This window comes from Eleginops maclovinus, chromosome 12 (genome assembly GCF_036324505.1).
Source record: "Eleginops maclovinus isolate JMC-PN-2008 ecotype Puerto Natales chromosome 12, JC_Emac_rtc_rv5, whole genome shotgun sequence".
Taxonomy (NCBI): Eukaryota; Metazoa; Chordata; class Actinopteri; order Perciformes; family Eleginopidae; genus Eleginops; species Eleginops maclovinus.
In genome coordinates, this window is record NC_086360.1 from 22,330,011 (window position 1) to 22,346,942 (window position 16,932).

Genomic DNA, 16,932 nt, shown 5'->3' on the forward strand with positions numbered 1-16,932 from the left:
TCCAGAATACCCCTAATAATGCAGGATTATTAATGAAAGGTCAAAAGCTTATTTATGACCTTTCATTTATACTTTGCTGACTGTAAAATATATAAAATATCATATTCCTTGGACATAAATCGCTGGGGAAATGACGCAGCTTGCTGTTGCAAGGAACCACAGCGGCATAATAATCAGAGGGTGCAGACGTCGCCTATAAATAGAGCAGCAGAGAGGTGAGTAGGAGAGGAAGGAAGAGGGATAAAAAGAGAATTTGGAGTACACAGCAAAGCACTGCTTTAAATAGACCAGATACACACTCATTCAAGAAAATAACCTGGTGTTTTATTTCCAAACATGTAAAAAGACTTTTTTAAATGGAAACATTGTGGATCTAGGAGCCACAGAAAAGTAGCATAATGGAGTTACAGTTGTAAAGTACAGCACTGAGAATCATATGGGCCAATCTAGCGGTGACTGAAGAAGCCCTGAGGGTGGTTGTACTTGAATGGCTTCAGACGATTTGGACCCCTGAGAAAGAGAGGGACATGTCAGAGATACAGTTTATTCACATACAAAGTAGTTTTTGTGAACTGGTATCTTCATGTGAGTGTGTACCTGACGGTGCGCAGGCACATCTTTTCCCTGGGAAACTCTCGCGGTCCCTCCACACTGTCATCTTGACCTTCAGTCTCCAAATAAACATCCAGGCAGACACAGAGGCGTGAAATCTGATTGGTCAGGAGCTGGTGTCCTGGACGGGGCCCCTGGAGTTCATTTTTGAACACATTGATCTCGCTCTCCATGGCCTAAAAAAAGAAAAAGACGAGACTGAAATATCTGAACGTAAAATGAGATGGCACAACAACAGAGAACAACATTAGTGATCAATATTGACAAATGCTCATACTCGAAGGTTGTCATCTGTGCGCCCAGTGCGCTCTCCCTTCCAGCTGAGGGAGAGGGAGAACAGGGGAGAGATCTCTGGGTAACGGGGACTCATCACCAAGGCAGCCTGGAGTCGAGCTGCGAGGATAAAGAGGAGGGCAGGATTGTTATAAGAACCAAATAAAAATCGAGTCATTCATAATGGCCAATCATCAGTGTTAGTTTGTTACCTGTGCCCCTTTCCACCACAGACATAAAGTACAGGTCTGATTCCTTTGCCAGCCCAGCATCAGCCACATGACGAGTATATGGCAGCTCCTACCGAAACAGAGAAATATCACAGTGAGACAAGAGGGTTTTTTGACAGGTGATTTAAAATATCAATGTATATGTGGTGTTGTGTGTATACCATGTACTCCTCCTGAGTGATGGTGGTCCAGCGGGCTAAACGGGAGATGATCTTGGCAGGAAAGAGGTGCTGACACTCACTGGAGACCGGGATGATGCTGTGCTCTGAGGACAGAAGCACAAACAATCTCAGTCAAAAGGTCTCATCTCTGTTTAAGGACCATCTTTTATGGTGAACATTAAATCGTACCTAAAGAGGCAAACTGTTTGTGCAAAGCCAAGCGAGCCTGCAGCCGTCCCCTCAGCAGCTTCATGGTGTTCTCCATGTGGCTGGCACTCAGAGAACTGCCCACACTCACACCCTGGAAAGACATGAGAACACACCAACATGACAAGGCTGTAACACACAGAAACTGTTGCACAACTGGGATCATTTCAACACACACCTCTGAGGAATCTTTAGGGAAGTGCAGTCCTCCCAGACTCTGAACCCACATGTAGGGATGGCCCAGCTCCTCCACATAATCAGCGAAGGTCACAATCCTAAAAGGCAAAGTAGAGTTAGGTCTACTGGAATCAACTGAAATTAAAAAGGTAGGATTCTCCATACATCTTCTCATTTGCTTTAATAACTCCACATCCTCACCCCACTTTATCAAACTGGTAGCGATTAGCTGGATTGGGTGTTTCTCGGCCCTGGTCACTGCTGTAGAGACAGCTGAGTAGAGTGTCTGATTTCAGCAGGTCCCTGCAGAAGAAGACATCATTAGACACAGATACGTAGGCAGAGTGCTTGAAGCAATATTTCAGGTGTTTCAAAGTGGGGTTTTATTAGATACAAGTATATTCAGGGTCTAACCTACAGAAGAAGTTGGTTGGCACGCCCCCCAGTGTGTGCTGATCGCCATCTACTGTAGGTAATAGACTATGGCTAAGTACCTCATATAACCTCACTCTAAGAAGACCTAAAGACAGACAGACAGACAGACAGACAGACAGACAGACAGACAGACAGACAGACAGACAGACAGACAGACAGACAGACAGACAGACAGACAGACAGACAGACAGACAGACAGACAGACAGACAGACACACACACACACACACACACACACACACACACAAACCCTGCACTGATGGCTGAGGTGAGGTCTGTGGAAGTGGAGACCTTGGCCTTGACAGTCATAATGTTCAGATTCATCAGGTAGTAGAAGTGGAGATGGAGGATGCTGCCATCTGTGGAGACATAATAGATAACACATGCTGAGGAACTAATCCATTACTAGCTTGATGCTGCCCCCCCCCCCCTTCTTCTTTCCATTAATCCTCCCAGTGAACGTCCCCCAGGGTTTACTTCACACTGCAGAGCATCGGAGCAATAACAGGGTGTGGTCGCGAGGGCAGCTAGCAGCACTCAGGGGATAAATACACAATGCTGACGGTCGTCCTTCACGCTCCTCCCTGCAGGCACTGAACTGTCATTCACTGAAATCTACGCTGCTCTCTTTCACCTTTACTGCAGTGAATCGACGGCTGCAGCTAGCACCAATGAAGACAAACGGTAAGGGGGAAGATGCTAGAAACACAAGCAGAGGCTAGAGAACGACCGGTGATGAGAAAATATGCTTACAGCATGTTGTTGGTGCTGCAGACCCAAAATGCTGCAAGCATCCCTCTCCCCTCTCTCTCCCTCCTTTAGGTAGAGTTACGCCTGCAATGCAGATCTCCCTATAATCTGTCACTATTCCTCTTATTGCCAGCAGAGGGAACACAAGGGTCAAGTGGTGTCATGAGCAGACTTCATAGCAGACTGGGTCAGCTTACTTTCTTTCACTTACTATCTTGTAGAGTTACCACAAATACATTATAGCTATGGATACATTACAGATGACCTGTTAATACTCTGGCTTTAATGTGCTGACAGGGAATCCACAGACCGAGTTGGTGCAGACTTTAATAATGCAAGTCATCAATAATTACCTTTACACTTGAGGTCTAAGCAGAGCGACAGAGGGTGTCTTTTCAGCATCTCTTTTCTTTTGTCATCCAGCTGGCCCCCTGTAGTTGGCCTTCTTCTCTTCTGTCAATAAAAAGCAATGGAAACAAGAGAAGAAAATAAATAAATAAAGGAAAAATGGCATGTTCGAAAAGACTGAAAAAAGAAGCAGGCGTTGCAGACGTGTTGTTCTACTTATTTTACACAGACTTTCAATAAAATACAAACTTGTATTTCTAAATAGGTCCTTAAGAAAATATGTATTTACTTTACATCCCAAAAGGCAACAAAATCAACATTTCATCGAGTGTTTGTGCAGGGTCGGCTCAGGTTACAGTCATCTAGCCATTTTTGGTAAATATTACCCAGAATCCCCTAGCTGGCACTTGTAGGGATGCAGGAAGCAATCGATAGCTGCCGCTACCGGACTCCCCTGAACACAATGCGTAGCAGCTTCGGCTTCGACAGTTTAACTAATTGTTTAATCCTCTGACCTGAGGGTCTCTCTGTGTGTGTTTGTTTGTGTGTGTGTTTTGGGAGTAAAGCCGCTGCTAAAACTCACCGTCTTCTCTTGCTCCTCCTCTGCATCTGAGTCACTCTCGTCATCTGTAAGGAACCAGAACACATCATTAAACGGGGATTCATTTTTTGTTGTTTCCCAAAAATATGATACTCCGAATTATTAAGCAATATAGAGTATAACATAAGTGTTGGTTTGATATGTGCGTCATGTGTAATTGTGGTAAAGCCGTGTTTGTACCCTGGGAATCTTCTGGAGGTTTGGAGAGGGCCTTGGCTTCATCCACATCACCGCTGATCGAGACACTCAGGTTCTTGTCTGTCATGGAAACAAAACAAATCATTGACCACGAGGGCTTATATTTATATAGAAAATGTTACATTACAATCATTTTCTCCTGACTACTTACCACAGGCCTGGCCATAGGCATTGGCTTGAACAAACAGGACATACAGGGCTGGAGGCAGGTGGCGGGCGACCTCTGTCTGTATCTGAGCCTGTTCAAACGGCATGGACAGGTACTCCTGCACGGGGACAGAGGCCTGGGCAAGGAGAGAGTATATATTGTGTTATCATTCAGAGGAGCCATGCATTGTACAGCAGATAGGATCGACACCACAACAGAGAGGGCAGTCAATATCATAACTATAAGAACAAAAACATGTTCAAAATACTTTCAAAAAATAATGCTCCAAGCCACTCTAACTGAAATAAAACCAGTCACTTCCAGACCGCAGGGAAAAAGTGACATCAGATCTATTTCTGTTTACAAATCGATGTTAACAGCAGAAATGAAATCAGATCTTTTCAAATTTTCTTCGGCTACAAACAACTATATGTGGTCAGATAAAGCTCAGAGTTTGTACAATGCAACCAAAGAATGAGCAATAAATGGGTATTCATGTGCCTTAGGTCAGTCTAGATCGTAATTTTTCACAATTCTGCTAATGCTGCAGTTACTCTGTGAATAAAAACCATGACATCCTAACATTTGAAATAATGATGTTTCAGGGAAGATATTAAAGTCATATTTTATTTTTTTCCTCGTCTTTGTTATCATCTGCTCATAGATTTGCTGGCTTCTAATGCACACAGACTTCTAAATGAAACCGTAAACACTGACCTTGGTGGCATTTATGTTTCTTTTCTACAACTTTGTGCAGCATGGCTTCTTTGTTTTGTGTACATGTGGGTCAAATCAGCCACCTGACTCTGGAAACTAATATTGGCCACATTTCAAAGTAATATGAACAGCCAGCAAAAAAAGGCAGGTCTGAGCAATGAAGCTGAATTGAGCAGTAATGCTTGTAGTGTAAACATAGAAGTAGTGTGGTCCTATCAAGGCTCGAAACCTTTATATTATATTACTAAACAGTTGTTATACCTGCATGATGGCATTGAGTCCAGGCTGCAAGCTTGTCAGATGTTCCTTCTTCACCTCGATGCTATTCTGGATCTTCTCCTTCATGGACTGCGACTCTTTGTATTTTTCTGCCAACCTGTGTTAAAGTACAATCCTTCAATAGCTGCTCTGCACTCTCCTGCATCAGGTTTTATTTTCACCACAGCATGCTGCACATGCACTATGTATTGTTTATGTTTGCATACCTCTTCCTCTGTTCAAGCTCCCAGTCCAGTCGGGCCAGTGTGAGTTGATGGGGATCATTTTTAGTGAGGTGAGGCCTGGAAATCTCCTGTGGGGCCTCCTGGTAAAACTCTGACTCAGACACCAAGTCGATCTCTTCATGCTTAGACCTGGATCAGGGAAATAGTGATGTAGTTGAGACCGCCTTAACCGAGACCAAGACACTACCAAGACCGGGGAGTATCGAGACCAAGACCAAGACAGACCGAGACCGAGACCAGGACCAGGCCAAGACAGGCGGGGTGGGGGGGGCTAGTGTGATTCCGTTTTTTTGCAATTCATCTGTGAAGCTGCATTTTCGCTTCGGCATTTTGTGTGCAATGCTGCTCCGCTGTCTGCTCTGCTCCCTGTGTGTGTGTGCGTCGCAGAGCCGCCCACAAGGTAGCCTCTCGGGAATTACTTCACGCAACAAAGTACCGTAGAATTCTGTGCAAAGCCCCAGTCAATTTAATTACACGCTTAATGGTCCCATGAAAAACAGTGAAAACCGGACATTTTCATGAATTTATAAACCCACGGACGCTCCGGACAGGACGTAAAAATCCCTTCGAGACCATTATGTCTGAGACCGAGACCGTTATGTCCGAGTCCGAGGCCGAGACCACAGAGTGTCGAGGCCGAGACCAAGACCACGTAAATGTGGTCTCGAGACCAGTCTCGAGTACTACAACACTACAGGGGAAGGTACGTTAGGGAAAGGTACGTCCAATATAAAAAAGGTGTATCATTATTTCCACTTTAGAAGCATCTGTAACTTTTTTAAATGACTATGCAACGTCAAGTATGTCAAGTAAAAGTCAGATTTTACTCTACAGGTGAGTAATTCATTCTCATAAATGAACACTTGACAGTAAGGGGGTGACTTTATTTGTATGGGTTGATCTTTAATAAGAAAACATTTTTGTAATAATCTTGACTGCTTTTTTCTGTGCTTCTTTTACATAATGATTGATAACTCAGTAGAGTTTTCATTGTACTTGATTTCAGATATTTTCAGTGTTAAAGCTGTTCTTATTGAATTATTTAGTTTGTACTTACTTGAACTCCAGACACTTGCTGATCTCCTTCTGAAGATGCATGACTTCATAGAGCAGGTTCTGTAACTGAAGGTGCAGCACATCCACTTTTTGCTTTGCCTGAGGGAAAAAGAGATGGTTATTGTTGGTTTGTAAACACAGCCCAGGTGCCAGGTCAAACAATATGCCAAGAATCAGAAGCAGGATTTAATAAAAACCAGGACCAATATACAGAATCTAAACTGGATCAAAATATTCTAAACAACCCCAAGGTGATTAAGCTTTCTCTGCTTACAGAGGCAGCTACTGCAGTTAGGTATTAAAAGTAAAAACAAAGTGCTTGGTGTACAACTTCCTGATCAGCACAAAAAGTTGAGACTGGTGTCAGCACTTTTCCAGCAAATAAAAGGAATCCAGTACACCTAACCTACACTGGTATATCTTTTAATATCTCATTGTTGGAAAGGATTTCAGAACTGTGTATATTTACATCATGTGTTTGGTCTCTGCCTCTCTTCAGTCGCATATGAGCCAGACGATTGAGTTTTTTCAGATTCATGAAGTGGATGCATCCCTGCATACGTCTCTGCTCGACCTCAGCACTCTAAGGACAGACACGAATAGTTAGAATTCATTATTAAGTGAAGAAACTAAATCAACATCGGCTTGGATCATATTTAAAACAATACCATGCTATGAAAATCATCTTGATATTCCTTTTCTTTAACTTCATCCAACTCTTGGCCAATATCCCATAAAATATTTTAAAACATAAGTATCACTGACAGTATTTAAGTTGAATATTAAAGAAACACCTGTGTAATCTGACATCTCTGCATTATTACTGACTTGTACATAATAATGACAGAGGAGTTTGTATGTGTGTATCTTAAATGTATGATTCTTACCCCTTCCTTGGCTCCATTAGCTTTGAGCTCCTGGATCTCACTCATGATTGTGGCCAAACTCTCACATGACTCTTTGTACTGCTGGAAGTCCTGCTCAGGGTCCCTGCTGTCCAGCTCCACCTCCTCATTATACACACGCACATCCTGGGGAAAAACACAAATATACATCAATATTTACAGGATATCAAACCACTATCAGTATGCTTTAACCTGAGCCTGCCTTTGTTTTGGTGCTGTAAGAAGTCAGAGTACAGGGTACATTTACAACAGCTAAGATTCTTAGGTCTCTGAACTTGACTCAAATATTGAGCACTTAAATGTCACCATCCTAAATTATGACTTGGCTTTCTGGTTGGTTATAACATAGTGCTGAGGCAAAAAAAAATGGTTGATGTAAACCCAATGTAGTATTTGCTCCCATATTTCATCCATCAATCAAGGGCTTTGAATTTAAATAATATAAATTCCTTTTTATCAATCATAAAAGCAGATCTAATCATGATAAATACATAAATAGATAGATACTTTAAAGAGCCCAAATTGAGAAGTTTTTTTTTTTTTACCACAGATATGCAAGGTAGCTGTTGTGCAAATTGATCATCGGTATGGAGAGGGAGAAACTATAACTTTGGAGCAGTGAGTTCTCTGCCAGGCAGGAGGTGTATCTATTCTGACATTTTAAGTCCAGTCTTCCTGCTTGTGGTCACACACTGTGGCCCCCTTCGTCCCCGTCAACAGGTCCCTTCCTCCCGGTGGAGACCTACCTGCTGCTCCGCTTCACCACGACCTCGCTTCATCTCTGGGGTTCCTCCTTCACTGCGGACTACCTTTGACTTCCGCTTCTTCAGGGCGTCCGACGACATGACTGCCTGGTCAAAGAAAGGGGAACATATATACAAAAAAATTATATAATAGAGATACACCAAAATACGGTTAGATAGTTATAATATGCGCCAAATATACTTATCTATTAGCAAGTTAGCATGTTAGCTTAGTGGTGCTTACTAGCTTATTTGCTAACAACCGCTAGCTTGTTGGCTCATAAAGGCACGTTGCCAGTAGTGGATTAACACAGGTTAATACCCTATTTCCTTAGTGTGATAAATATCAATAGAAACATACCTCAGAGATGCAAAAACACGAGTGCTATCCTTTAATCGTGCGAAAATGTGCATGTAATGTTACAGGATACTTTGTTTAGCCGTTAAGCAGGGAGCTGATGATGGACGGAAGACCTGACGTGCCAAAAACCGAAGCGGGATATCCATAGGAACAGCCACACTGCCCCCTAGAAAAACCACCGGTATTGTGACTTATCCGTAAAGACTGCACTAGTCCTCTCATTCATATCTCTATTGTTTGATCTCAAGCAGTTAGGAAAGGACAGTGCTGAAAACAATAATAAGCTACAGTAAAGGTAGCAATACACCTTAATCATTTACAAATCATTGTACATGAGCCATATTTTCTCACTTACCAAGTTCACATTAGTTAGAAATATAAAGAATAAAGTTTTACCTGAGCTTTTAATGCAAACCCTTCTGAAAGGAAACTTATTTCCTGACAGACCTACAGTATTATGATTCATACATTGCTTCAAGATAGTCACTTATTTACATTAAACATGTATTTAAAAAAGCAACATTATACACCAAATATATTGAAAAGATATTTATTCACAGTACTAGTGACACTTTAAAAATGTACAAAACACATTTGACAAGGATCAGCATACTGAAGTTACCTATAAAGCAAAAGTGTATTATTTATTCTCTTTCACAATAGGCAGAGCAAGGTATCAGTCAGTCCACCCTCACTTGGCCATATCTATCAGACTCTGCAAAGACGTGGGGACCCAAGTCTTCTCTCCTTGCACAAACACAACCCCTCTGTCGATGTAGATGACAATACGCCCAAAGGTGTACAGCTGTTTGCCCTCGTGCCGTTTAGCCACTATGGGCATAAAGACAATGTTGTTCTCTTCTGCTTTTGTCTGGATAAGATCTTTGAAGTTAGTCGGCACACCAGAGCTGATGCCTCTGTGAGCCACACTCTCTGCATCTCTGCGCTCCTGCATCGCTTCATACTGGAAGTCTTTTCGCCTCTCTGTCTGTGTGAGATATGCAATGTTCTCTCTTGCACCAGGTTGCATGTATCCACCTACAGATAAGAAAAGAACAATATTTGGTTATGTTTTTATGAAACAGAAAAAAAAGGGATGAACTTTCATACATCTTATATGTGTTCTATAATTTCCATGTTTAATTTCCGAGACCCTGCAATACGGACCCATGCCTGAAGACACTGCGCGGTTCATGATGTCCAAAGCTTCGTTGAATTTTTCTTTAATGAGGGGCTGTGACAACAAAGCGTCACTAAACATGGTTTTCCAACCCAGGTACCATTTAGTGATTTCCTCATAGTTAGGACTGTTGCTCAACCATGAGCACAAGACCTAAAAACAGCAAAACACACAAAGACATAAAGTTAAAAAAACATCAATACATTAAAATATATACTATAACCCATTGCAGTTAATTGCATCCTAATTGGTTTTTGATATTTGCAAGTATCTTTACTAACCTGCAACCACTTTGTGAAAAAGTTTTTGTCCAGCAGTGACACAAGGCTGGAGGGGGACAACATGCCCTCCCAGTCCATCACCCAGTGAAATGGCTCCATCTGCTGCTGGTGAGGGTTGATAACTAGCTCCTCAAGGCACAGAGCTAAGGAAGAAAACAGGAGCCATCAAATGAAAGAAAGAAACCAGGATGAGGCGAGGAAGGATAATAATCTAAGGATATTCTCCCCCTTGCTATGGCATAGTTAAAGCTGTCACTCATAAAGACATACCTAGTTTAGGGATGATATTTTTCACCATGAAGGCCTCCCATGCACCTGGAGTAAAAACATCTTTCCAAGGCTGCAGGATGAGGCGGGCTGACGTGTCGCTTGGGTGCCATCGCTGCAATGCATTGGACAGTTTGCTCCTGATTGGAGGGTAAAGAGGCTCTAGACGTGCTTGTAGAAGAGGCAGCCAAGGATGGATCCAGGAGTGGATTGGCACTGTGTCAGTTAAAGGGTTCCAGCTATCCACCTAACAAACAAGACACAGACATTCATTTAAAAAGTTCCTCGCAATTATCCACAAGTTAATTATGTTTCTCTACATCAAAGTAAGTTTTTCTTAAAGAGGTGTATCTTGCCTCTCGCTGTAGCCGGGGTAAGATCAGCTGCTCCATCAGGTGATCCAGGATCCACAGAGGGAGTATAGGAGCCCACACCTCCACGCAATCCACCATTGGCCCTACATTACGAGGCTGCCATGCCGTCACACAGGGCCGCATCACTGAGATCCACACTTCCCACAACAGTCTGGACCAACAAACACAGACACACAAGTTGTTTAAAACAGGCTCTAACACCTAGCCAGTATACTTCACTAACACGAGAGCAAAGCTTATTATATGATTTTGTGTTTAAAGTGACCTGTGGTAAGGGTCCATGTTTGAATCTGGGGCACTGCTATGGAGGTCTCTAGATTCAAGGATGGCTCTCCACTGACCAATGTCTTCCAGACAGTAGGAGCTGTCCTGAAATTTGAAGAACACAGTTTGAGAAGTGGTAGCAGCATTATTAATTAATGATGTATGATTAATGTTGTAAGCACATCAGAAAAGATGGTTGCAGGAACTTACCTTCAAAGGGTCCCAGGACCGAAGTTTCTCCTTGAGTAATGGCTGTACAACAGCTACAGCCAGGTCTGCCAATCCCATTGTCTTGTATTCTTCATAATAGTCTGTTTGTAAAGTCTCAAAGATCCGGGCACACTCCTGAAGAAAGAGAAGGAAGGGAGCAAAACAGTTACATATATAAACTGCAGCTGATAAAATCAATTCAAATTTGAATACCCTAGAAATGTGATGCTTAAATCTCCCTAATCTTTTTTTTATTTTCATAAATGGTATGCCACATGGAAACCGTCTGATTACAGAAGTTGTAGTCTTTCTGTGTTCGCTGTATACTGCAGAACAAATGGAGAAAAAAAGCTATGCACCTGCAGGCTGGGTCCCTCCCCAGGTGCCATCTCTCCAGAAGGAAAACGCCCAACCAATTCCAGAACGGCCTCTATTCTCTGGATGGCATCTTGCTCTGCCTCCAGTCTGCTCTGCAGTGCCCGTGACTCGTGGCTCAGAGACACAACTACATCTTTTTCATGCTGCAGACGTCTGGCAGACTACAGGAGGGGTGAAATAAGATGGGAAATATGCCAGCATGTGCTATAAGAAGTAGCAGAGTGGTACATAGTAAATACTGACACTTTTGGTTCCCTCTTACCTGTAATATGTCTTGTTCTGTGAGGTCTATCAGAAGCTGCAGGTTATGTTCGAGTTCAGGGAGAGCAAAGCCAGATCCCTTCTGATCCTGAGTGGAGAGGCTTGGTGGACCTTCATCTGGAACACTGTGCTTGTTGGACATCTGACTGTAACTGTAATATACCTTTTGTTCTCTTCCAGTCATATCTATGACCTAGAAATGGGAACAGATATGGGGTAAAGGAGATTCAGAGATAAAAATGGCAGCCTACATCCTATATCCATAATGTAATGTCATCCAAATAGGCTTGTACATGCATAAAAATAGAATTGACTTAAGTTTCTGATTGCTATCACAGCCTAATACAATAATTATTTAATATATTTCCTGCAAGACAGATTCAAAGAAGTGTAAATGCTCGTCTTTTCAAACTTACCTTGACCTGTGCCAGCTCTCCAGCAGATGTGGCTGTACTGCGTCCTGCCAGCTTGCCTTTAGCTTTCAGCTCGTCCACAGTCCTGTAGGAGTACTTTGGTTTCTTTTTTCCTACAGAACCTGCTGGATCCTTACGCCACTGGCCAAGCTCCTTCTGAAACTCCTACACAGATATATAAAATATAGTTTAAAAAATCAAATTGAATTATTCTCCTATATAATCTAATAGTTATTGGGTTTTTCTTATGCATGTTTTGATAAGAAATCAAAACATGCATAACAGTTAGCTGAACATAGTTCAGAGAATTGGATGTGTACCTTATCCTCCTCTTCCTCGGAGTCAACAACAGGAAAATCAGTCAGACTCTGCTTGGTTCGTTCATTGCCATAAGCACCCACTGCTCCCTTGCCTTTACGAAGTTTTGCCTCAATTGGGTTTATGATACCTGCAGAAATAACAGGGTGTAAGGTTATATCACCTCTAATCTGGTGCTCCTACAAAGCACAAAGTATTACCAAATATCTTAATAACATAGCCTACTCTTGTCTACCCACCTTGAGCGTTCTTGCCCAGTCCTTTGCCAGGTTGGTATCCCATTTTCTGCAGAAGTTTCTGTCCAATTCCCTTCGTATGCTTTTCCCAGGTACCAATGCCTTTCCCAGACTGTATGCCACCTGCAAACCTCTGGGGCTGGTTCCCTCGGAAATTACCCTACCAAAAAAAGAAGAAAAAAAATCGTGCCTCACAAAACACTAGCAGAATACATTGCAATTGGTCAAGAACAAACATGCAAAAAATTCTACCATTTGGAGTTTTTTGGGTGCAGTGCTGCGTGGAGGTGGCGGTGCTGAAGGACCTTCATCTTCTGAGTCATCAGAGCCTCCTTCTGCTTTTTGCTGTTTCTCCTCTGCTGCAGACTTACGCAGTCCAGCACTCACAAAGTTCACTGGAGCAGTGTAGTCTTTAGAGCTGGAAAAAAACACAAACAGTTTAACATTTGTTGAGAAGTCAATAAGCAATAGTTGGTGTTTATGTGGAGTGTTTCTGTTTGGATGACTACAATGGGTCTAGTTTTGAAATTGTTTGGTGTAGAAGAAAATAGAGAAAGCAATGCCTTACTTCTTTCCTCCAAAGCTAGGCCTCTCATCCTCGTCTGAGTCTCTGTCAGCCCAGATCCCGTAGGTGGCCTGATCCTTCGTCTGTCTGTGTCTGCGACGCTCTGGGTTGAACTCGTTGGCAAGGTCCCAATCTGTCACCTCAAAGCTCTCCACCTCCACACCATCCTCCTCCTCCTCCCTCCTCCCATATAGATGGGACATGGACATCTCTGCATGTCACAAAAAATAAACGACCAAGACAGTCAAATTACTTAAAAACTTGTAGAGATTAGGCAAACAATCTTTATCTGCTGAAGAAAGCTACAAGAGGTGGCTTAAAGCTTGCAAAGTATTGTAGAAACAATCAATCTGAAAATGTAATGAACACATTTCATATAGCAGTTTTTATTACAAGAGAAGCAGCTCCACAACCTTAACAAAAATACCAATAAAGGTAAGTAAGGCCAAGTAAGGCTATCAGAGTTTTGAAAAGTTCCAATTTCTGTATTTGAAGATCACTGAAAAGAAAATATGTGTTTTAGCATCTATACACGATAAGACTTTGGCAATATTTCCTAAGTTGTAAAAAGCAAGTCCATTTAAAGTCTAAATCTACTAAAATGTCAAGGCAACTCCTTTTTAATAAAACAAGATTTCGTCCTGACGGCTTTGACTATTCTGAATACTTTATAGATGTGATCAGGTGGTTATGAAGTGAGGTTAATAACAATGTAGCTGTATTTTCACTTTAATAAGTAGCTAGTTATGCAACCCAACTACTGTAAACATATTTATACAACTAGGTGTGATATGATCTGCAAAGATCTGCCCCTGATGGAAAATAACACAACGTGAAGAAAAGCTCATATTTACTAGCAACAGCTAGCGTTAGCTTATGGTAACTGCTCACTTTACCCAACAACTTGCGTAATGGCAAATATCAATATAAAACAAACTGCAGATTTTTAGAACTCACCAGAATCGTAAGTTGTCTTTCTTTCTTGAAACTAAGTACACATTAATAAATCCGAGGCAGTTATAAAAGATAAGTCAGCCCAAATCAGGCAGCAATTCGTTTAACAAACGAAAACAGAAGTACTTCCGGTTTTCACCGTAAGAGTCGGTGTTACACGGAACGTTGTACTCCGAAAAAGTCTCTCACTGGCTTGCATATTATTACAATATAAAACATATCACCATTTTTGTTGATATATTTAACCTACACGTTTGTAGTCCATTTATTGACCAATAATGACCGGTAATTTGACCAAGACGATTTACAATTTTGCATGACATCGGAAGAGAAAAATGCATGTGTTACACTCAAAATAATCCGAATTGCCTTAGACTCGCCAACCCATGGCAGCCCTCACATGAGACCTTTGTTTATTAATCATATATTTTGAACACATGTTTATACGTTTGTACATGGGTCACAGGTGAATCGAGATTGATGTCGGACACCGGGGAGGAGTGGCAGGTTGCCCGCAGACGAAAAGGCGCAGCGCGGAAATCAAAACCACTTCAGGTGTCCTCAAACTCAACATGCTGCGAGGATCAGCTGGACATAGCGAAAACTGTAAAACGAATCAGAGAGACAGTGTAAGAAGTCAAGTTATTCAGAAACTCTAGTGATATCTTTAATTGTTCATGGTGTATACAGTAACACTGCTAATCCTCCCCTTCTGCAGGTCTGACCTCAGATGCGAGGAGTTTTGGCCTCAGTGGAAAAGTAAGTACTTTGTAGTGGATTAAGTATCACCAAATATTTTTTGTTTGACTATGGAGTCATTTATAATGCAGCTCAGTGATTCTTTTTCGGGACTATTGTCTTCAGAGCAGCTTCTGGTGGCACTAGGATCAGTAGAGCTCTCAAAATCTCCAGTGGACAGGGACCCTGAAGCCCCCACAGAAGATGGCCAGCTGTTTCAAAATCTGGACTGTGTGTGTTATGGCCTTGGCTCCTTTTCCTCGTGTGTCTCAGCTCGCTTCCAGCTTGCCATGTTGCTGCTGCTACTGGACGCAGGACAGGTTAGAGGATGTGTTTATCTAATGGGATAACAAACAGTCTACATGAGGCCCTGTGCATTGTTAGTTCTGTCTCTGACTTCACCTCTTGTTTTAGATTCCTCTGAAGGACTGCTTTATTTATGACCCCGCCTTCTCATCTGGTGAGAGGGAGGTTTTAATGCAACTGGGTTTGACGGTACTCACAGATAATGAGGTCAGTTGCTTGCCACTTTGTTCTTCACCTGTCATACATGTGAAAAACTGCAGGTTGCATGCACATACAATCAATCAAATACAATTATAACGTATCTGCCAGTGTGATTGAAGATGTCGAACCTCTAACAATACTGACAAGCTGTTGACATACAACCATTTTTTAATTTAAAATATCAAAACCTGTCTCCCCAGGAAGGGAAGCGTCTGGCGACTAAGCCCACACTCTTTTACCTAATGCATTGTGGTAAGGCCCTGTACAACAACCTTCTGTGGAAGAATTGGAGTACTCAAAGTCTACCTCTGATGATAATTATTGGAAACAGCTTCAATGGCATTTTGGAAAGGTTAGTACAAGACATAAATGAGGGATATGATGTTAAAGAAATGGTAGCTGAGTTGAGGTTACATTTCCTGTCTTTCATCCCAACAGAACAATTGAGAGAGAGTTCAAGCGGGACTACATCTACATTACTCAGGCTGTGTCTGTTTGTGAGGACAGACTGTTGCCTTGTCCATCCCGTCTGATTGACGTCTTCAGTGACACTGCAGTCATCACCTTTCCAACCAGCAGCCTTAACAGACTCCCACAATCCACCTGGGTAGAGCCGCCTGAGCCACAGTACCAACACTGCCCTGATTTAGAGATAATTCAGAGGGAAACACAGGAGAGAGACAGGGGAGGAACAATAAACTGACTTTGTTTTATATTGTTGATTTTTTTAAATAAAAGTACTACCTCAAAAGGATATTGATATAAAGTAGTTTGTCTCAACGTGTTATTTTGTTTTGTTTTAAAAGAAATTGGAAAAAGCAGCCTCTTAAAAAAACCCGACTATTTGATAAAATGCTATCCCCACACCCAGCCACACCTGCTCAGGGTGAAGCTGGGTGTGGCTCCCACTGGTTCAGCAGCTGGGACATAACTGGATATCCAACACTGTGTAAAGCTTTCCAGAGCGTTACGCAGCAGCATGCTACAGTAATATCTTAATCCAGGCTGTGGCTGCCATGGTTTCGCAATGATTAAAATCAGTCGCTGTCTGGAAGTTTAAACAACACAGCACAGGGTTTTTCAACTTTTCTTTAGGCCAAGGATCCCTCAGCTGAAAGATTGATGGAAAAGGAATGCTCTACTTATTACATCTGTATGAAATTAAACTCTGCTTTCAAAAACATGTAGGGTGGTCTATAGTACTATGTATAAACATACCTTTATATGGGGTAAACAATCCTAAATTATTTTAGCTTTTAACTACTTTTTCACAAATAGGCCAATTTATTTATGCCAATTATATGTTTGCATAATGGAACTTTGCTATGTATTTTCAGATGTATTTTAATGTTTGAAAGGATCTTTCAACATATCTACTCTGGCACACACTCTGCAGTAACTCTGAGGAGCCCCTACAGGCCATGAAACCCTTATTGGAGTCCCATGCTTTATGGTATGTTTTGTAATGTAATTCTCCATAATGTATACAACATTTCTTGTAAATGGCAAACGACACATCACTTCTACACACACCTATATTTAAAAAGAGCTAAATTGTGACC

The 16,932-nt window shown here is 41.9% G+C and overlaps 3 protein-coding genes across 5 annotated transcripts; 1 reads left to right on the forward strand and 2 right to left on the reverse strand.

Annotated features, from left to right (window-relative positions):
* Nucleotides 1-302: 302 nt before the first annotated feature.
* Nucleotides 303-8,577, reverse strand: thoc5 (THO complex 5). Of its 2 annotated transcripts, none has more exons than XM_063896360.1 (20): nucleotides 8,425-8,577; nucleotides 8,067-8,171; nucleotides 7,303-7,446; nucleotides 6,885-6,998; nucleotides 6,417-6,514; nucleotides 5,342-5,488; nucleotides 5,118-5,232; nucleotides 4,143-4,275; nucleotides 3,974-4,051; nucleotides 3,776-3,819; nucleotides 3,198-3,297; nucleotides 2,345-2,453; nucleotides 1,862-1,963; nucleotides 1,662-1,758; nucleotides 1,466-1,577; nucleotides 1,277-1,380; nucleotides 1,098-1,185; nucleotides 890-1,005; nucleotides 598-788; nucleotides 303-510 (listed from the first exon to the last, which is right to left on the reverse strand). In XM_063896360.1, exons 2-20 carry the CDS (start codon nucleotides 8,163-8,165, stop codon nucleotides 447-449), a joined length of 2,055 nt encoding a protein of 684 aa, XP_063752430.1. In that variant the 5' UTR covers nucleotides 8,166-8,171; nucleotides 8,425-8,577; the 3' UTR covers nucleotides 303-446. The 2 variants fall into 2 exon arrangements, with proteins under 2 accessions (XP_063752430.1, XP_063752431.1); XM_063896361.1 differs by having other exon boundaries at nucleotides 8,067-8,167; nucleotides 8,425-8,566.
* Nucleotides 8,578-8,958: 381 nt separating this feature from the next.
* tfip11 (tuftelin interacting protein 11) lies at nucleotides 8,959-14,282 on the reverse strand. Its single transcript, XM_063897218.1, has 15 exons — nucleotides 14,129-14,282; nucleotides 13,175-13,382; nucleotides 12,859-13,024; nucleotides 12,610-12,766; nucleotides 12,373-12,500; nucleotides 12,056-12,217; nucleotides 11,641-11,832; nucleotides 11,360-11,539; nucleotides 11,001-11,135; nucleotides 10,792-10,895; nucleotides 10,509-10,677; nucleotides 10,156-10,399; nucleotides 9,886-10,028; nucleotides 9,592-9,757; nucleotides 8,959-9,462 (listed from the first exon to the last, which is right to left on the reverse strand). The coding sequence occupies exons 2-15, from the start codon at nucleotides 13,378-13,380 to the stop codon at nucleotides 9,116-9,118; spliced, it is 2,499 nt and encodes an 832-aa protein (XP_063753288.1). The 5' UTR covers nucleotides 13,381-13,382; nucleotides 14,129-14,282; the 3' UTR covers nucleotides 8,959-9,115.
* Nucleotides 14,113-16,139, forward strand: srrd (SRR1 domain containing). Of its 2 annotated transcripts, none has more exons than XM_063897221.1 (7): nucleotides 14,113-14,135; nucleotides 14,592-14,754; nucleotides 14,844-14,884; nucleotides 14,990-15,183; nucleotides 15,278-15,376; nucleotides 15,571-15,722; nucleotides 15,809-16,139. In XM_063897221.1, the coding sequence occupies exons 2-7, from the start codon at nucleotides 14,606-14,608 to the stop codon at nucleotides 16,071-16,073; spliced, it is 900 nt and encodes a 299-aa protein (XP_063753291.1). In that variant the 5' UTR covers nucleotides 14,113-14,135; nucleotides 14,592-14,605; the 3' UTR covers nucleotides 16,074-16,139. The 2 variants fall into 2 exon arrangements, with proteins under 2 accessions (XP_063753291.1, XP_063753289.1); XM_063897219.1 differs by lacking the exon at nucleotides 14,113-14,135 and adding an exon at nucleotides 14,273-14,410.
* Nucleotides 16,140-16,932: the final 793 nt, after the last annotated feature.